The sequence below is a fragment of the Fulvia fulva genome, chromosome 4, assembly GCF_020509005.1.
Source record: "Fulvia fulva chromosome 4, complete sequence".
In the NCBI taxonomy this organism is placed as follows: domain Eukaryota; kingdom Fungi; phylum Ascomycota; class Dothideomycetes; order Mycosphaerellales; family Mycosphaerellaceae; genus Fulvia; species Fulvia fulva.
The window spans coordinates 2,277,408-2,297,249 of NC_063015.1; the positions used below are offsets into that span (position 1 = coordinate 2,277,408).

General features: G+C 54.3%; 6 protein-coding genes across 6 annotated transcripts; 3 read left to right on the plus strand and 3 right to left on the minus strand.

The window, feature by feature from the left end:
* Positions 1 to 3,084: 3,084 nt before the first annotated feature.
* On the plus strand, positions 3,085 to 4,254 carry CLAFUR5_04473 (Mitochondrial distribution and morphology protein 12; the record flags this gene model as incomplete). Its single annotated transcript, XM_047903621.1, has 1 exon — positions 3,085 to 4,254. One exon carries the CDS (start codon positions 3,085 to 3,087, stop codon positions 4,252 to 4,254), a length of 1,170 nt encoding a protein of 389 aa, XP_047761391.1.
* A 2,519-nt stretch (positions 4,255 to 6,773) lies between these two features.
* CLAFUR5_04474 (uncharacterized protein) lies at positions 6,774 to 10,644 on the minus strand (the record flags this gene model as incomplete). The annotated part of the gene is made up of 5 exons (XM_047903622.1): positions 6,774 to 8,652; positions 8,717 to 8,915; positions 8,970 to 9,138; positions 9,216 to 9,628; positions 9,681 to 10,644. 5 exons carry the CDS (start codon positions 10,642 to 10,644, stop codon positions 6,774 to 6,776), a joined length of 3,624 nt encoding a protein of 1,207 aa, XP_047761397.1.
* A 1,378-nt stretch (positions 10,645 to 12,022) lies between these two features.
* CLAFUR5_04475 (Vacuolar iron transporter 1) lies at positions 12,023 to 12,984 on the minus strand (the record flags this gene model as incomplete). The annotated part of the gene is made up of 3 exons (XM_047903623.1): positions 12,023 to 12,261; positions 12,314 to 12,404; positions 12,454 to 12,984. 3 exons carry the CDS (start codon positions 12,982 to 12,984, stop codon positions 12,023 to 12,025), a joined length of 861 nt encoding a protein of 286 aa, XP_047761396.1.
* Positions 12,985 to 13,906: 922 nt separating this feature from the next.
* On the plus strand, positions 13,907 to 14,637 carry CLAFUR5_04476 (uncharacterized protein; the record flags this gene model as incomplete). The annotated part of the gene is made up of 2 exons (XM_047903624.1): positions 13,907 to 14,313; positions 14,364 to 14,637. The coding sequence occupies 2 exons, from the start codon at positions 13,907 to 13,909 to the stop codon at positions 14,635 to 14,637; spliced, it is 681 nt and encodes a 226-aa protein (XP_047761395.1).
* Positions 14,638 to 14,827: 190 nt separating this feature from the next.
* CLAFUR5_04477 (FAD-binding monooxygenase moxY) lies at positions 14,828 to 16,738 on the minus strand (the record flags this gene model as incomplete). Its single annotated transcript, XM_047903625.1, has 3 exons — positions 14,828 to 15,453; positions 15,509 to 16,418; positions 16,472 to 16,738. 3 exons carry the CDS (start codon positions 16,736 to 16,738, stop codon positions 14,828 to 14,830), a joined length of 1,803 nt encoding a protein of 600 aa, XP_047761394.1.
* An 879-nt stretch (positions 16,739 to 17,617) lies between these two features.
* Positions 17,618 to 18,603, plus strand: CLAFUR5_04478 (uncharacterized protein; the record flags this gene model as incomplete). The annotated part of the gene is made up of 3 exons (XM_047903626.1): positions 17,618 to 17,692; positions 17,745 to 18,463; positions 18,531 to 18,603. 3 exons carry the CDS (start codon positions 17,618 to 17,620, stop codon positions 18,601 to 18,603), a joined length of 867 nt encoding a protein of 288 aa, XP_047761390.1.
* Between the last annotated feature and the right edge of the window lie 1,239 nt (positions 18,604 to 19,842).

Here is a 19,842-nt window from a genome sequence, read left to right on the forward strand (position 1 = left end):
TGCCTACGGGAAGCTGCAAAAGGCCGGAAAGGATTGACGGTCGCTGAAGTGGAGGATGCGTTGTGTGTCGGTGGTCTAGACCGCAGCTGCCGTGTGGGATACATGTAGGTGCCAAATGGGTGATGCATTCCATCTATCGTGTTTTCGAAGTCAAATGACGGAGCAATGACTGTTCGTGCGAGCGCACGCTGATTGAGACGCAGGACATTTTGCCAGCGAGAGCAGCAGCAGGGATTTCGAGGATGGTGCTTGAGGCACGGCAGAAGTCGTCATGTCGTATTATCCTACACTCGTGTCGTTTGTTGGCGATAAGTGACTACACACAGCAGGGCAGCGGCGAGCCGTGTACCTAGTAAAGTGTCTTCGCAGTGGTATTGTATTGTGGATGGAGCAGGACGGATGGCTGCACAAGCGCGCGCGGGTGCAGCGCAGAGGTATATTAGAGAGCACGGCGGGCGCTGCACACTGCACTTGACCAGCGACTGCCCAACTGCCCGACACGACACGCACTCATTGGCCTCGCGCAGGTCCACATCTGGCGGGGCGTTGCACGTTGCACGTTGGATGCTGTGCGACGGCAGTGGTGTTGAGCTGCTGTCAGCGCCGTGACACAGCAGCTGTCAAATGCACACTGCCGAACCGAACGCGTCCTAGGCAGGCGACGTGACTTGCGGTGAGCACCACAGGCCGACGTCGTCGCCAGCCGGGAGCAAGATGGGCGTGTGATTGCAGACCGCCGGCGCAGCAAATGGCAAGACCCGCAATCCGCAGCGTTACGTCTGCTGTAAGGGGCGCAGTCGGTGGTCGTGTTGTGGCATTGGCATGGAGAGAAGTGCTTGTCGCTGCTGCTCACCAAGGCAAAAGAAACATGTCGCATAGTCTACAGTATCGACAAGTCAGTGCACTGCCTCAATCGCAGCATACCTAGTAGTAGGTAGGAGGTAGGTCGTGTGCAGTGCCGCACTCGGCAGCTGGCCCGCTGCAGAGCCTGCAGAGCCTGCAGGTTGACGAGGGCTTGGCACGTGTGAGTGTTTCAAAAGTCTGCTACATGTAGAACTATCCTGAGTCTGCGACGTCTGTTGTCGATGCAATTGCAATCCCAGCGCCGTAGTAGTAGTGCGTAGCTTCTGCCCTTCACCCACACAAACTTTCCTGCTCTGCCCGCCAAGGGTCCTGGCACCACCTTTCCCGTGCTCGCCGATCGCTGCTGCTGCTGCTGCTCCTCCTCCTCCTCCAACACGCGCGCTTGCTCGTGTTTCTGCTCCAGACTCAGGCTTCATGTTCTCGGCATATCCCTGCGGCGTCCAGCCGTTGCCAGTCACATGAGAACCACTGCTGCTGCCGGTCGCGCTGTTCGGATGACCCAAATGAGGGGCGTACCGCCGGCAAGCTTCACGTCCTCATAGTGCCCGGCAGGGGTGTACTTGTGCGGCTCCATATCCTGGCCCAGCATTAGCTCAACCATGATACGCCCAAGGGTACTGTCGGGGCTCATGGCCCGCCGAGCAGCGCTGCAGCACCAGTATGCACAGAGCGTGACTTATACCAAGACCACAAGATGGTTACTTGCACCCTGCTCTCGCGTGGGCATCTTGACACCCAGCTCCTTGCATGCCTACAGCATACCGGCGGCCTGCAGCCATTATCTGAGATGAGAGCACCCGCTCCCTCGACTTTCCTAGTACCACCCTGTCGTACAAGAGCGGAGTGGATTTTGTTTGCGTCCAAGGTGTATAAAGGAACACTCGTCACTCAAGCTCCATCACTGCCGTCTCTCTCAGGCTGGCATTTGAACGAATCCGCTGTACCACTCGACATCGACGCCACCTTTGCTCATCCTGCTTCCCTTGCACGCACACTCACAATAGTATGCTACTTGATCACGTCCAAGCCATCCGCATTGCTTACGATTTGCAGCGCCAACGCGCCTCAAATCACATCGCCACGATGTGCACCCAAGTCACGCACGAGTACGGTTGCAGGCATCGAGTCATCGAAAAGGTGCCATGCGTAGCATCACGGCAGAGGACATGCACCAACATCACTCACCGGACTGTGGTGCATCCTCAGAAGTGCTATAACTGTGGCGGAGGATGATTGTATGTCGAATCCTCTTTTCCAGATGCCTTGCACAAGTGCTAACAGAAGGTGACATTACAGTGCTGGAGCGAATGTCCGAAAGCTGCACGATCTTGTCGATGTGATTCCCTATCTTGGCTGCGGTATTCAAGGCGTAACGGGTGGGCAAGATGGCAATGTCTCGCGACCGAGATATCTGAGCGATAAGCAGCTCAACTCTACAGGCGTTGTTTGTTTGTTGAGACTTCCGCCAACAGCTTTAGTGGCGCTCCTTACGATATCCAACTCATGTAAAGCATCAGTAGACCACCAGGCAATGACACAAATCATCAGCTTCTGGGTATCGTTCTCGTACGCAGCGGAGATGTTTGCTCACAACTCCATCCGTTCCCTGAATGGCTCCCAGGGCAGCAGGGCCATCGATTCCGGGCGTGCCGTCCTTGAACATGATATTGATGTGTCGCGCGAAAACATAGAGTATGGCTGCCAGCGGCAAGCTATGCAAGTAGCCGCGTCCGTAGGCGACCCGCTGCTGATGACCCGCATGACTAACCACACATACAATGCACGTCACGATCCTAGTCCTGTTGCTTGGATGCTGACATGGGATCCTTCTTGTGCCGGGTCGCCGTTGAGATGCTCTCCCATCACCGCGTTCCGCTGGCATCGAGGCCACATGAGGAGCCATGGCGCGACCACCATGTAAGAGAACATCGCTCGCTGCGATTCGTCGGCGCGTTTGTCGTGACGGGCCACGAGACGTGCACGTACGTACTCGTGACAATCACGTTCGAGAAGTGCAGAGTCTGGAATCCTGATTCACGTCGCTGCCCCTGCCCCTGCCTCTGCCTCTGCCTCAGCCACAGCCACACCTTCCAAGACTTCTGCGCCTTAAGCAAGGAAGTCGGCCGAGAGCCGACCACCGGCGCCGACCTCACTTGTGCATCGTCGTTTTCGAGTCGACGGTCTCAAACAACATCGGCGACATCACCACAAAGGGCCTCGATGTCGGTCGACGTGAACTGGGAAAGCCTCACAAGAGGACCGGATGGTGCCGCTCTGGCCGAGACAATCCGAGACTTCATTCACGAGAGATTCCAAAGCATCCAGCTGCCGAAGCTGATTCGCTCCGTTGGCGTTCACGATTTTGACTTTGGCGACATATCACCCGAGATCGTGCTGAAGGACATAGGCGATCCGCTGCCGGACTTCTATGAGACCGGAGACGATCAAGACGACGCTGCCGACAAGGCAACAGATGATGGCGAGGAACAAGCAGAAGCTCATTCGGAATTCCGCCATCCGCAGAGCCGACAGCAACACAAGCCCCCAATTGGCACACGTCGTCAGCCTGAGCTCGATGTCCTAGAGCGTTCAGGCACCTCGAGTCTCACGCGAGGCACTACGCCAGGTGTTTTGGGAACAACATCGAACCTAGGCTACTTCCACCTTCCACTGAAGGGTGGCCTACCGGGCACCCAGACTCCTCTTGCCGCAGTCGCCGGTGCTCACTATTCAACAGGATTGCCAAACACCCACGACCAACACAACCATCGCCATGCTGACTCGTTCAGTTCTCATTCGCCCCCATCGGCTGCAACGCCGGGATCATCACAGGACCCATACGCCGAGCGTTCAGGCAGTCTAGTAGACGAAGACGATGTCAGGCATTCTGCTCAATCCAGGACCCAGGATCATCCTGATCGAAGTCCTGACGATATGCAGGTCGTCTTTCACGTCACCTACGCTGGCGACGTCAAGATGTCTCTCACCGCAGATGTCTTCTTGGACTATCCTATGCCAAGTTTCGTGGGAATCCCTCTGAAACTGAATATCACGGGCATGACCTTCAATGGCGTCGGTATTCTGGCGTACATCAAGAAACGTGCACACCTTTGCTTTCTTAATCCTGAGGACGCCGAGGCATTGGTCGGAGGTGAACCAAATCTGGATGTGCTGGATGACTCCTCTACTCAGTCTGGCGATGCTTCAAAAGCGCACAGAGTTGGAGCGCTTATCGAGGATATCAAAATTGAGAGCGAGATGGGCGAGAGCGACAGTGGCAGGCAGGTTTTGAAGAACGTTGGCAAAATCGAGAAGTTCATACTCGAGCAAGTGCAGCGCATATTCGAAGACGAGTTTGTGTATCCTAGCTTCTGGACCTTCCTTGTCTGAAGCCAATGGACTATCTCTCTGTGGAGGTTCTGGACAGATGCACGGCTGTATGGACTCTGCGCCTCACTATGGGGAGAAACGGACCGACATCTCTAATTCGGGTACGGCATTTGAATGCAGCTACGCGAACATCCCATGCCGCCTTACACAGGGTTGTTTGTGCCGCAGTACATGGTATCCTGGCTCCCGCGCTTGCGGACCGCTGCAGCTGTCAATTTACGGGTGTGACCTCACACAGAGGACAACAGAGCAACTCGTCAGACCTGGACGTGTACGTATCCGCTGTCAACGGAAGTCACCCGTCGCATTTGCTACACAGCGTGAAATGGCCTTCGAATCACGCGATAATGCAATCTTTGACATGCTCTGCCAAACGAAGAGCCATGCTAAGCTACCATGTAGCACGACTTCTCGATGCAGCATGGATGCAGCGTTTCGTTGGACTACGTGGCCAGGCCGCTTTACGGAGGTCCCATCCGTACAAGTCGTGGTTCTTTGCCCAATCGGCGAGAACTTATGCTTAGGTATTTCCCGCAACTCAATATCAACCAGATTACGTGGCGACTGTCACCAGTGGGTCATTATGCAATCCGGCCGGACTCAGCTACCAATATTTCCATTCAGTGAAAGTTTTCATTGGGAAGAATTGGCACAGCATTACGCCGCGATCACGGCCACTACTTCCATTGTCCACAGATGCTACATCCCATTGTTCGACACAATGAGGAGGCTCCAGGCTCCCACTTCACAATACAGCGCCATTCCAGCTGAAGATGCACACGTTGATTCATGCCAACGCTGAACAAAGACACATCTCCGGCCTCCAAAGTTTCTTGAGACCAACATGGCGGAGTCTTCAGTGCAAGACTTGCGGAGCCCACCCATCTGAAACGCTTCGCATTAGTTCTATCGCATCTCAGGACTCCTCATGAGCTGCACAAGGATTACCATCCTGCTCGGCTTGACTTGCTAATCCACGGAACTACTGTAGAGGCTTATCTTCACAACAACCAGATCTCATCGTTTGCTTGACTCGAACCGCATGCTTGACCTGGACGTTTCCCAAAGTAAAATCCAATCAGGCAGGGTTTGCCAAGTCTCCCGGTCATCTCCAAGAGCTGTCATCCCTACCTGCTTGCGACGGTCGTTGTGACCTCCCGCAGCTTTCGGATACAACGACGACAGCATGACTCGGCAATTGCCTCTCAAGGTATGTCCACACCACCATGGCCAGCCGAGGGAGGTGATGATCATGTCAGCAATGCGCCTCATCACGACACGCATTCGTGGCTGATCTGTAACAACACTGTTACGCCTCGATTGCGGGCGTAGTAGCTTCCCACTTCGCATCGGCATCCTGACTATGCTTATGTGGTTGCTCGGGACCACACCGCCACCGGTGAGGGAACAGCCGTCTTCTACGTGCGTTCACTGTGCGTTGGAGCCAGTAAAGTGACATATCAGTCAGCAGATCAGTGACTACGACCGTAAGGGAAATCCTTGGCAGGAAACGCTGCCAACACAACCGGGTGTTCAACCAACCCATCGAATGTGTCTAGACCTGCTCCTCAGTCCGGCTGAGCGGCGATCGGTCGCTTCTGGCGAGTGTTTACGACGCGCGTTGTTGACACGGGTTGCATGAATACCTCACTACCTAGTCTCCGCCAGACACAGCAGTAGGTCCGCTGCAGACATTGCCAAGAGACAGACTGCATCCATACTGCATCGACCGCATGCCCTGGTCTGAACACATTCCATACACAGTAGTCAGCATCTTCAACCGGGATGGAACTGCCCACGAATACCACATGAGACGCTTGGAGTTGAGGTAGGTATTCGACCGACGGCTACAACCTGGGCAGTTCGTGCATCGAATAATGCCCGTTGACCGGTCGATTAAAAGCTGGTCAGATCTTGCTCTGCGTTGTAGGACCGTCGAAAATAGCGGCACGAGGCCCAGAGTCATGCCACATCGTGTACACTCAGAGTTTGGACTCGAGCTCTCGTCACGCCGTGATATGGCAGATGCTCCGGTCTCATGCTCCGGTGTTATGCTCCGGTGTTATGCTCCGGTCTCATGTCCTGGTGCCACGGTCGTACATACAATGCTGCAGTAAAAGAGAAAGGCACTAAGAGGCTCGCTCGGTACATCGCTCAATGAGTACATCGAAATCATGGCAGGCTAACGTCATGTGACTGCACCTGGTGCTTAACCTCACTAGTACCATCTCGACCACGTCCCAACAAGCGGTGTACGCTGCGAGATGCACTTCAGAAGACGAATGCCGAAATGAGTGGCAGGAGTCGTGGTTTACAGTGTTTCATTGCCGTGGGTTGATAGCGTGCGCTTGCCTAATATACAGCTTAGTCCCTGTGTCTGATAGCATAGCTGCCATCCAACCCATCTCGTTATCAAAGCTTCGCCTCATGCGATGCCCGATTACCGTTCCTTCTCTTGCCTTACGCCCAGTGTGGCAGTCAGACTCTTTCGAACGTCTGCGCAAGTGACTCTTCATCCTCTAGAACGGAGCGCTATTGCCGCCAGAAGTGACGCCACCAGGATGGAAAGCCATGATCAGAATAGCACCAATCACAGCAGCAATGGCCCAGAGCAACGAGACCAGTGGAAGGTACACGTAGAGGGCCTCGTACTTCTGCTTCGGCGCCATCTTCTCGATGCGGCCATTCGTCTTGTGACGCATGTATCTGTCCAAGCCTCCAAGACCGTACGCAAGCGTGAGCACCGGGAAGGGCGCAATCCACCTCAGGCACTCCTTTGAGATTGCTTTGCGCTCCTCGTAGAGCACAGGAGGGTAGTAGTACTCCTCCAACTTTGGATTCACGAGTAGGCGCTTAGCGCTGAGCTTAGCATCGAAAGAGCTGCTTCGTGGATCGGTGTACTTGGCCAGTGGACTGTTGGCGGTCATGTATGGTCGTGGGCCAAAATCATCGAGCCAGTCTTTACCTTTGGCCAAGTATTGAGCATCGGTCCAGCGCTGAGGATGACGACGCTCTCTAGTCTTTGGCTTCACTAGGTGAAGCTCTTTGAGTCCAGTCTGGCGGACAACCTTTCCTTGCATGGAACGCTTAGGCTTCAGTGGGACGACTTGGCCCTGTTTGGCGACTTCGAATTGGCCAGTGCTGATTTCTCGACCAAATGGCACCAGGGCGGTGGGCTTGCGTATGGTCGTGAAAGTGTCCACGCTCGCGCTGTACTTAAGGTTTGGAGGCAGCGCACTATCTGGAGTTTCGACCAGTCGACCTCTGTCGGAATGTGCATCGTTGGGCACCCCCGGGCAGGCCGTGGTGTAGAAGCCGTTAGGTTTTCTGAATGGCCAGTCCTCAGTGATCGGTATCGAAGGGTCGCTGAACGTCTTGCTCAAGCCTATTCCAACCTGGGGTGGTCCGTCAGGTGGAGGTCCAGTCGATGCGGGTCGACGGTCGTTGATGTCGGGAATGCCGTCGTCAACACTGGAGCGATGCTGACTACCATTGACGCTCGTGTCTGCATAGCTCGCTAAGCTCTGCTGGCTGATCGTGCGAGTAAGATCATCATGTGAATCGGTGAACTCGCTTTCCCATGCGCTCTCAGCATCGTTGGCGTAACGACTGGAGGCACGATTTGCACGACGGCGCAGAATGACCTCCACTTCTGGCTCAATGATGTCGGCATCATTGGCGTAATGACTTGAAGCACGATTTGCACGACGTGGCAGAACGTCCTCCACGTCTGGCTCAATGAAGCGGAACTCTTGTTCACCATCCAGGAGGTTGTCCAAATCTGCCGCATTGTCTCCAGGTTGGCCTTGCGAACCTTCTGGCGGTACGTTTTCTTTGTCGTTGGCAAACATGGGCTTATAGGTAGACAACACCGGCTTCGACGGATCGGAATCAGCACGAGGGCGGACCTTCTTGAGTGGCATGCTTGTAGCGGCATAATAGTCTGCGTAGCGTCGTGTAAACGGCGACTCGTAGCGCTTCTCTCCTGGACTGTATGGCGCATACTGAACGATCTCAGGGGTGATCTGGAGCAGCTGATTTGTCTCCCCGTAGGTCTGGTCGCTCGTCGGTAGCTCGCTGCAGCCAGAGTAGTATCTCACACCAGTGTGTGCTGGGGCTGGAGGCGTAGGCAACGAAGATGCCGGGAACTCTGCTTGTTGTGGAGTGTACTTCGTCAAATCCCTGGTGATAGGTCGCTGCGTGCTCGAGCCAACTGCTGGGCCGAAGTCCGAGATGTCGTCCTCGTCGCTCGCTTCAATGACGACTCCGAGTCCGACCTCGATTGACGAAATGGACGAACTACTGCTTCCTGGATCATCAAAGGGGTTGAACCGGGTATAGTCGTATCCGTCAAGGATTTCGCGGATGGCTGGATCGGTCTCAGGTTCTGTGGATGTCCTGTAGGAAGAAGATTCTCGTAAGTGTACTCTTGAGACGGGAATGGCGGGATGCAGGGACATACGCTTGAGAGTCTTCACCTTCATTATCACTCGTACGGGTGAAAATAGGTCCGCCCTCTTCACGTCGTCCGTGCTCCAAGACTTGGCTGATATTGGCCAACTCGATGTCGCTGCCACTGTCGCTGATGCAGAGATCAAACGGGTTCGACCGCCTACTGCGGTCTTTGATGCTGCCAAGGGAGTGGACTTGAGACGATGCAGCTACAACAACTGTCAGCAAAGCGTCTCGACGAGTCGTCTGATGTGATAGCTTACCTGCAGGAGTGGAATGTGGTGCACGGCCTTCTTCCACCTTGTTCGCACTACTGTTGCTGGCAGCGCCTTGGTCGACGTTACTGCCGATACCGAGCGCTGCAGACAGACTGCGAAGGGTGTTCGTATTCCACTGCGGCTGACGTAGTGGCCTCGGTGTGTCAGTTTCGACCTGAAGGTGATCATTGTTAGCAGTCTGTGTGTTCAAAGTATGCAATAAAGTGGTCAGGTGAAGGCCACAGCACTTACCGTCCGAAAGTCGTGGACGCTGTCTGGAGATGTTGGCATGCTAGCATAGGTCCTGCCTGCCAATGGCGAGCTGTGGAGGTGAGCAGCTGGAGGTGATGGAAGCTCGTCGTAACTGCGCATGATGCTACGACGCGCAAGATCTGCGTCGTGGTAGAGCTTTCGAGAGCGCCGAGAGCTCTCGGTTGGTGTACAAAGTGAGGTCTGCGACATACTGCCGGTAACGGGATTGTACTGCATGTTTTCGGTTGTTGGCTCGTCGAAATAATCGTCCAATAGACCGTCGATTTCTGCTGGTGTCTCGAAGTTGTACACGTCTAAGAGTAACGAGGCGTGGGGATTGACCACGTCAAACGATGCCCCACGATAGAGCAAGGTGGTGGGAGTATTTGGTGGTTGTTCCCTGCGCAAGTGTCCTGAGGTCTGTCAGTATTTGGGGTTCATGCAAATCGTCGGAAAGATGTTTACCAAAAGTGCCAGCCCAATTGTCGTGGCCTGGTGGTACCGGAAACTCGAACTTCGAAAGTGAGTAGGATGACGTCCCTGCAGGCTCTTGGTTCTGGTGCGGGTGTGTTGACTTGGATGAGCCGTCGGCGGCGTGCAAATATCCTCCTGCGCTTCCGTCTAGAACCTCGCCAGTGGCAAAGCGAACTTCTTTCGCGCCTCTTACGTCCTGAGGTGCTTCAAAAACTCGTTCCTCGCGATCTTCCGTCGCTCGTCGCGTCCCAGACACGATGTCCCCTCCAAGTTCCACCGGCGGATCAAACACCGCCGCGTACACTTCCCACAAATCGTTCTCTGCTCTACTGCTGCTGCTGCTGCCGCTGCCGCCGCCGATGCCTCCACCTCTACCACTGCCGTCCGCTGGATGTGGAAGACGTTTAGCTCGCTTCAGGCTTGGGAACTTACGCTTGGCACGAAGGGGCTCAACGAGCTCCCGCCTGTCATCAAGCCCTCTTCGTTCAAAGGAGGAGCCGCCGCGGAGTATTGGCGTGTGGGTTGGTGTTGACTGTAACGTGGTCACCGTCGAGGACAAGGAGGGTGAAGTAGTGTTGTGCTGCAGTCGAGGTGTTGTCGAAAGGTGAGGATGAGGGTGAGGCAAAACAGAAGCGAATTGGTCGCGTGGCGGCAGCGGACGAATCAGAGGTGGCGAAGCCGGCCTAGCTGCCCACGAAAATGGCGCGTTTGCTGGATGTCCTGCGAAGGTGTTTACTGAAGGCCGCCTCTTGACGCTTCTGTGTTCGTATTCTGGCGGGTTGGACAGGAGCGGCGACTGCTGGCACTTGTGGAAGTCATGTAGAGTCAATTGCGGCGTGCCCGTCCTCTGGAGATGCCCAACACTCTCTGTTGACCTATGCCGAGTGAATGCGGCCGTTGAGAGCTCGAGTCCAGGATACGGGCCGATCAGCGTAGGCGAAATTCCAGCAGCCATATTCAGTGACCCGTCACGGCAGGTAAAGTCTTCCTCTCCCACGGCAGACAAGATTACTGCAGCTGCACGCTTGCAGCGTCGGGTCTTTACATCAACCCCAAGATCCGACTGTAGTCCGTGACTCGCCACTCAAGTCTCCGTCATAGCATCTTCTGCGCGAAGCGCTCATACAAGATTCTGGATCCGGCTGCGCAAGCCTGCGATGTCCTTTGGGCTGACACGGCCACCTTCACCTTCACCAAGGCCCTGGGCTGGTCCGACTCCCCCGTGCCTCTCGGGTTGTCTTATCACGATGGCGCAACCGTGGTGTAGATCTCTGGATATGCCCACAAGATACTCGACTATCTGGAGTTCTCATATCAGTTATGCAAGTACAAGTCTTCGCAACACTACTTACTGTCAGCTATGCTAAGCCCCCGTGGCTAACGCCTCGATGGTGTCGGGATGTGAACGAGTGTCGTGCACGAGGGCCTGTGTGCGAAACGCTGCTGGGTCAAAGTGGCTGAAGCAGTCAGTGAGCGGTACGGAAGACGCAGAGTACATGTATACATGTTCGCGTGGCTACAACACAGTAAGCACCATCACCGTAGCTTTCTCAGGAAAGAATGAGCAATCGAGTGTGGTCAGGTACATAAGGCAGTCGCAACGCAAGGATCTACGGTTGCAGTCGCAACATGCCGTCCTGACGGAGCCGCGACTGACGAAGACACCATCGCCCTACACACATGCACATCGCGCATCGCCAAGGCAGACGACAGCGCCGTTGACCAGAAGCTCGCTCTTGCTTCGACGTGTGAAAGTGTGTGACGGAAGGAAAAGTGGCACGCTTGGGTGAGGTCCACCTGGCAGAGAGGCTCTGCGAATCAAAACTCTGCCACGTGATGGGCTCGGTTTCTCTCCCGACCAACCACGAGCTCAGAGCAGCTTCCGAAGCAACGAACATGTCTCAGGTGGGACTACAGTCTACGTAAGACGTGGCCAAATCATCATCTGGAGGCACCGGTTACAGTGGGTGTGCCTGCGTGATGGCAAAGGCTACATGTATGCAAGTCATTCTGTGGTCCTTCCCGCGCGCTGGTCGTAACGCTGACCACCAATGAGACTGCGACAAACAGCTACCGACAGGCTACAGCCCGTACGAATGGCAAACGGGGATCGTGCCTGTGTGAAGACGAACGAATGATCGGCAGTTGTAGCGGACGTGGCTGCGCAGCTGACAATAGGTATTGTTGACACATCTACCATCTGATAATGCTCATGGTGCGCGCACGTAGCCCCCAGGACAATCGCCCACCATATCACACGTTCGAGTTCTTGGCCGACGGCTTCTGGCGCCTCGGGCAATCTGACTTGACGCTATCTATATGACTGGGTTGGCTCAGATCATCTTCGACTCGTTCATGCCGTGGACGATGCCATAAGACACTGCCGCTGCCAAGGCACCGATCGTCAAGGTCTGAACGGCACTCCAAGCTGCATCGCGATGCGTGGTGCCGGTGATGAGGGCTTTGGTATAGCCGAAGACGACCAGGATGGCAGCAGTAATGCCTATGGATGCGAATAGTGCATGGCTGACGTTGCGAATGGCGAAGTACGGCACCATGGGCAGGAGACCGCCTGTATCGAAGTCAATCTACCTGGCAACGATATGGCCATCACGGAAACTTACCCAGGAAATAAGAAGCACCCATGATCACACCCTCCAGTGGCGCCATCTTGGCACAGGGCTTGGATAACTTCAGCTGCATCTCCATGATGAACTGTGAGTGTCAGTATACTCAGTTACTATGGCGCCGTCGAATTACCCACATAGACCCACATGTCTTCGTTCATCTTCAAATCAGCAAGAACACCTTTGGACGCATTCCTTGAGATTCCATACTGGCCAAGGATATCATGAATTTCCTGCTCCTCAGCTTCCGGACACTCTCTGGTCTTCCTGCGCTCCCTCTTCTCCTCGACCTCGAAGTGTTTGCGCTCGGTAATTGCAGCAAGATACGCACCCAGACCCATCGAGATCGAGCCTGCGAAGAGCTCTGCCAAGCCACCGAGGATGACAACTTTCGACGATCCGAGTGAGGACAGGCCGGCTGTCAGCGCGAACGGCACTGTTAGGCCATCTGCAAAGCCAATAATACTGTCCCTGATGAACACGCCGCGATGATCGTGCTTCTTGGACTTTGGCGTGGATCTTGCAGACGCAGTTTCGACTTCTATGTGCGCGAGTTCCTTCACTGCAAACGGCTTTGGCGGGTATGGTCGAGACAGGTGACCACAAGATGGCACGCGAAACGCTTCATCGCAGACGTTCGACCAAGTGTTCTCGTGGTGGTTCGACATGGTGCTTGGCGCCAGGTAGGTACGTGACGAGTATCGGTGTGCAGATGCTATGGATGCATACGATCATGTCGACAATTCCACAGCTTATAAGCACCAGAGCGGGACGTTGCAGAAAATCCCAGCAATCGGAGTTGGCAAGAATGTGGTGTTGGACATGGTCCGACGTGGTCCCCGCCATGACATATCGCCCGTGTGCTACCCTCCACGATGGAGTAACAATCAAAGGATCTGATACTACTCTGCGCAGATACTGGAGCTCAGTGCAGCAAGCGCGGATGTCTTGTCCTTTGGGTGTGTTGCAACCACCTTGCAAGACAACGATAATCAAGTTTGAGGCTTTCTTGCCATCATACGAGCAGGTGCACATGTCGAATGTGTGATAGTAGCGTGGCTCGAGCCGTCATATTGTCTTGCAAGATCACGATGTATGTACTGATCGACTGCAGCGTTTCCAATGTCACTCGTCCAGCCACCGACATTGCTGGTCAGCGAGTAGTCACGCAGGAGTCACCGTACCCCAACCTCTTTTCCAAGCTTTGGCTGACCGCTCAATTGTATGTGCATAACAACAAGTGAGATCGAATCGGCGGCTTTTACGTAAGTACAGATGAGGGTCAAAGGCAACATCGTAGTTGCACCTCAAAAGACAGGTGTCGAGGGCGCAGCGCATCCTTCAACGGCAAGTACCAAGGAAATCTTGCCTGAGTCTGCATCTTGTTGCCTACACGGTGAGTGTGCGCGAACGAAATTACGCTTCGAAGACCAATCATGCAGACTCGACGGGGCTGTGGTATACGTTGTCACGTTGCTTCTATGAGGCACGGCAGCGCTTAAAGCTGTGGTCGGTCTCAGCAACGCCACGGAGCTCATACTTCTTCTCGACATTTCGCTGCTAGTTTTCCTTACATTTTCCCGACGGACAATGGCACGACCCGAGGCAATCACCATGGTCTATCGACGCAAGCTTCCATACGACACTCATCCGCTGTTTAGCCAGCGCCAAATCCTCATCATCACCTCTCTCATCGGCGCAGCGCTATGTCTGCTGACGATCAATGCCAGCGGGGATCTGACCTACACCGTCAGCCTACTGTTCCTGTTCCTCAGCACGTTCCTCGCAGCCTGCGACCTCAATTGTTACGCCATGACGAAGATAAAGCAGCCGGAAGAGGAGCTTCGATGGCCACAAGTTGTCACCATCGTAGCTGACCTCTTCCTGGCGATTGTCCTCCAGCTTAGCGTCTGGGCTTCAGCAGATGCTGTGGAGCACCTGTCGCCAGGCAGCCGAGTCTGTGCTGCTCACGCTGCGCTTACTGATCTCCTGTGCTCGTAAGTCGTCACGCTGATTCAACAGCCCAGCTTCGTTGCTGACTGTCCAGACTATTGCACGCCTACTGCTTCTGGAAACAAGTTGAAGCACGATGGATGACGAAGTGGCTAGCGGGCCTCCAGAAAGAACCTTGCAAGCAGTGTGGTCACAAACCGGATGAGGATGTTTCGGTAGGGCCAGACCAACGATCGCCAGCTACTCGTGGCAGACCGTCAGGTGAGAGAGCAAGTCCGACACAAGATCAAAATAGCCGCATGGAGGAGGGAAACCTGATTGACTCGGACTTGGGCTCGGCGTACGAGCACGTCGAAAACACAGAGTGAGATCCTGAGCACCCGAACGCTGTTGGAGCTGGAGTACTCCTGTAGCAGGAACGTGGGCATTCGGCATTGTCAGTGCTCAGTGTTGACAGCGGGTGAAATGGTGGCGATAGGCAGCTAAATCCAGCGCGCATTGTGCAGTTGATTACACGATGGCGAAGCGCCAGCAGGGTCCATGTTACCGTCGACAATGCTATGAATGCTGTCCATCTTCCCCAGTCTTCACAAGAATCTCCACGCCCGCCCTGCCAACACTAGGATCTGTCCCTCTCAGCTTCTCAATTATATCTTGCCCAACATGCCTCTTCGGCTTGCCCATATACCAGCTTTTGTCTCCATCTTCAGTCCCATGGGTCTCAAGGTACCAACCATTACCAAAGTAGCCAAACATATCATCCGCATTTTCGTACCGCAAGTCGAAGTCTTCGAAGCGAGGCATCTGCAGAATCTTGATGAACTGATTCCTCTCACCAGGCCATAGGGAAGGTGGCTTCGATGTGCCATCGTTCCCCTTATACCAAGCGACACAAGGTCCAGTCAAGGCTGTGCGTTTCATCCAGGCATTTGCATGACGAACGAAGTGATCCACGGCGATGTCCTTGGGCTGGAAGCTGAGGATGCGGTCTAGCTGTACCTTGTCGATCATTTTGACGATGTACTCAGCATATGCTTCGGAGGATTGGTAGAAGTTGCCTTGTGGTAGTGGACCAAATGCGGAAGCTGGGTTGAAGTAGTTAGGCATGCCCTTTGGCATGCATGCCATGTAGCATGGTGGCGACAGAAGATCTTTCCACTTCTCAGCGACGATCTCTCCATTCACTACTCGGGGAAAGCGCGGCATGTGGCTTTGGTCGTATCCTGTCGCGGCGATCACAAGGTCGATCGGGATGCTCTTTGCCATCGGCATCCATTAAGCCAGTATCCGTGAAGCGCTGCGGCGGCGCAAGAAAGACTGTCGTCTTCGGGTGTGTCAGGGCTTCGAGGTAGCCGTATGCAAAGGTCTGTCGGCGACAGCCGATGCCAAAATCGTGAGGTATGATGGCTTCGAACAGCTCCGGCTTTGACTTAAGCTTCTCTCTCATGTACTTCACGACCATTTCTTGCACTTCGTTCCCAACCTTGCCGCCATTGATTAGATAGGAGTACCGTCGATTGAAGCCGTCCTCGATAGCTTTGCGATATGCGAGGTAGACGTCTGGGTCCTTGAGGAGCTCTTTCTGTGCTTCACTGTACTTGAAGTTGTTGCCACCTTCTGCGGAGAAGGCTTGATTTGGAGGTGGCAGCACATATGTCTTGTTTCTGAACCAACTGTAGAGCTTACTCACGTTGTTGACAATGTTCGGCCCAATTTGCACGCCAGAACATCCATATCCTATCAAAGCCACCCTTTTGTCCTTCACAGTGGTCTCGTCCTTCCAGTGAGCTGGATGAACCACCTCACCCTTGAAATGCTCTATGCCAGGCAAAGGAGTTAGTCTAGGATTGCTGACCGGACCATTGAATTCAAGGAAGACGTCGACTTTATCGTCGAATTCAGTATTGCTCTCAAGGTCTTTGAGCTTTAATGTCCACAGTGAATCGTCGTCGGTCCATTTCGCGGATAAGATCTTATGGCGTAACTTGATGAAGCGGTAGAAGTCGTTTTCCTTGGCCACAGTCTTGATGTACGCAAGGTTCTCGGCAGCCGGAGCATACATCTCTGACCAGATGTTGGCTCGCCAGGAGAACTGATACACCATCGAGGCGATATCGCATCGGCAGCCAGGATACTTGCTCGTTAACCACTTGCATCAACGTTAGTGAAGGCTATCCAGGCAGAGCAGATGGAACGCCGTACCACGCCTCCGACATCTTCGTTCATCTCGTAAACCACAATCTCGACGTCTTTCAGCTTCTCGGCAGAATGTAGGAACTGCAAGCCCATGATGCCGGCCCCAAGAACACCTATTCGCAGCTTTCTTCGAGTGCCGAAGAAGTCATTTCGAATCTCGACATCGGGGCGCCCTGACGGATCAGGCAGTCCATCGTAAACGAATGTCGGTATATAGTTTGCGGCTCTCCGGTTCTCCAGAGCTTCACTGGCATGGTATCTGATCTCCTTCATGTTGATATGCGTCGTTCGGGCATGAACTAGGTGATCAGTATAGAGTACGTGAAGCGAAGGGTATGGGAGTATAATATTCGGTATAGCGCACGGCTACCGACTTGTAAAAGGACGAGGTCTGCTGATGCTCGAGATAGGCTCAGCAAGATACGCCCACCGGCACAAGAACTGGTCCGTGAGGGGAAGTGGCATGCCTATCGCTCCCCAGCGTGAGAGCGATCTTTCCGTAGCCTCCCAAACGCCATTTGCATGCCTTTGAGCTTATGGATTCTTCTACAGGTGATTTGGATACAGTAGTCCATCGCCTGGTCGGGGCAGTCGCAGAGCGATCAGGAGTGGCAGCAGACTCGCTTCGTGGCACATTTCGGTCTTCGCATCCTCCATTGACGGGATTTGGAAGTCTTCTGTCTCCGAAGATCCGAAGAACATTAGTGGTCTGTCGTGAGTGCGGTATGATGTGCCTTCAGCTGAACGACGGGAGCAGTTCAGAAGCGGACGGCAAGCGTGTCAAGTTCTGGAAGGAGCAACTGTCGGGGCGTGGAAGTCTCCCAGGAACAGTCTGTCTCGAGCATGCTCGTCATCACAGCTGTGTGCTGACACGGCATACATGATGGATACATGATGGCGATGAGAAGTGTTGACGATGATGAAAGGTTCATGTGCTTCCGTTCCCTTTTCGCGTCCGACGCACGGTGCAGCCGTTTCTCACGCCACCAAACGACGCGTCCAAGCATTAGAACTATTGACTTCGCGTCTGACAACATTGGACTTTTCAGTCATACTGTATATTTGACAGAGGACTGCAGGACGGAACACGGGGAGCTACGTGGTCGTGATTCGTCAAGCTGAATCTCTCATCCCACGAACCACTTCATTACTATGTCAAGCTCGCTGGTAGTCAACAGCGATGGCCGTCTCGTGCTTGGAGACGCGTCAGACAGAGCGAATCAGACTGTGGGTATAAGTCGCCCTTGACATTCGAATACAGCTAATCGCCTTCTCACAGTCGAGTTTGAAGCGCAAGGCAACAACGCAACCTACCGATCTGGAGCTTGAGCATTTCAATGTGGAACACATGCCAATTGATGCCTCCTGCAACCAGATCCGATGCAAGATCCGGCGACTGCTCGATTCCGGTGAGGTGAAGAAGGGCGAGTTTGCAAAGTCCATCGGCGTCAGCTCCAAAAGCCTCAATGACTTTCTGGGCAAGAGTGGCGAGAATGGCGCTGGTAGTGCCTCCTACGATGCCGCGTGGGAGTATTTCAAGAAGCGCGAACTGGCCGGTATCAAGATGCCCGTCAAAAAGGCGGTGAGGCTCTCCGCCTCATCTCCCTCCACCGCGCCCAGCAGTGGCAGCTTCATCGACATAACAGGCATCCGTGTGAGTGGCGAAGCCATGGACGCGGTCGCCATTTATGACTCCTGCGACGAAGTCAGAAGAAAGATCAACGCACATTTGACCAAGCCTGGCATCACGCAGGCTCAGTTCTGCCGCGATCTAGAGGCTCAACTGCACACGCGTGTGCAGAAAGTGCAGTCCAAGCAGTTGACCGATTTCAGGAATAAGAAGGGACCTACTGCAGGCAACACTTCGGTGGTGTACTATACTGCGTATGTGTATTTTGAGAAGCTAAGGCTTGCGGAAGGGAGGCCGAAGAGCAAGCATCGTGTACAGATGGAGGCGCAGTGGCCGACTGGGGCTGAGACGGATCGTTTGCGGAACAGGTAAGTTTGTTGGAATACTTGTTGAGACTCGCGGAGATCCTCTTGGGGGCCTAGCTAACAGCGTCAGGGTTTGGTTTCCAACAAATGCTCGACCAGTCATGGATCGATATGGGAACGTGACCTTCCATAACAGGAGGTGACAGCCTCCGCTTGTACATGATGTTCATAACTGCTCATAAATAACGACTTTAATGATTCTTGAGATAGATTCTTTCGCAAACAGATGAAAGACTCCTGAAACAGGCTTAGGCTTGGCCTCGTCAAAACTTGAGTACTGTGATAAGCAGTGGTAAGCTTTGAGGACGACCCAGTCGGTACAGTCAAAATCCTTGCACTTCGCAATATGTGGCTGCTCTCGGCACAGTACAGTGTAAGTTCTGCGAGTCCGACAGAATGCGCGTGCGCGACCGTCGACACCGAATTCGAGGCAACCGGGCCAGCAGGAGAAGCCGTGCCAGCAGAAAAAGCCGTGTAGGCAAATCCCTCGACGTGCCGCGCAAGATACAGCCTTGCGGATCCAAACTGCTTGCTCTACCACCGGAGCTACGCAATATCATCTGGTCCTTCACAGTCGTCACACCAGAGCCAGTCTCAGTGCCATGCGCCCTTCCAGCTCTCACACAAGTGATCCGGCAAATTCGAAGCGAATGTCGACCAATGTTCTTTGGTCTGAACACTTTCCACGTCAGACACTCGCAAGTCGGAGAAGCAGACCGCGTGCTCTCGGATCAGAGTATACTCTTACAAGACTGGCGCGCCTCTTTCCCCAAAAGCACCTGTGCGAGGCCCGGGCGATTCTGCACGGACGGTCTGCTTGACTGGGCATTTGCCGTTGGGTCCGAGGCACGGTCGACAATGGCGTGGAATATATGTTCCTCTCCGACGGACCCCGGGGAGCACTTCCAGACCGAGTATGTCACTTACGATAAGGTAGTGTGGCCGTTCGACGCTCGTCGAGCACGGATCGAGACGGTGTCCCTGAGAACGCGTTCACAACAGGAGGGTCGCGTCTTGATCCAGTTTCTGGAAGAACCGGAAAGTAGCTGCAACGGTGGTGTGAGGCGGCTTAAAGAGGTGCGGGCTGAGAAGAGGGACTTTATCAGACATTTGGAGGCGCTCAGTCGCGAGGTGGAGTTGAAGAGCTTTGTAAGAAGTTGCTTCGGATGGCACTGGCTGAGGAACGGACAGGATTTTGCTACGGAGGGCAACGCAGCTTTGGCGGCGCGACTCGTCGCGTGGCTGGATCTATTGGTGCCGCATGTCGTGATGGTCACCGCGGTGGTCGTTACTATGTGTTTTCCTGTCCACGTTGCGCTGGGGCTTGGGGTTACGCTGTACTCGCTGGTCGTCGGTGTAGTAATGACTGGATGGCAACCGTA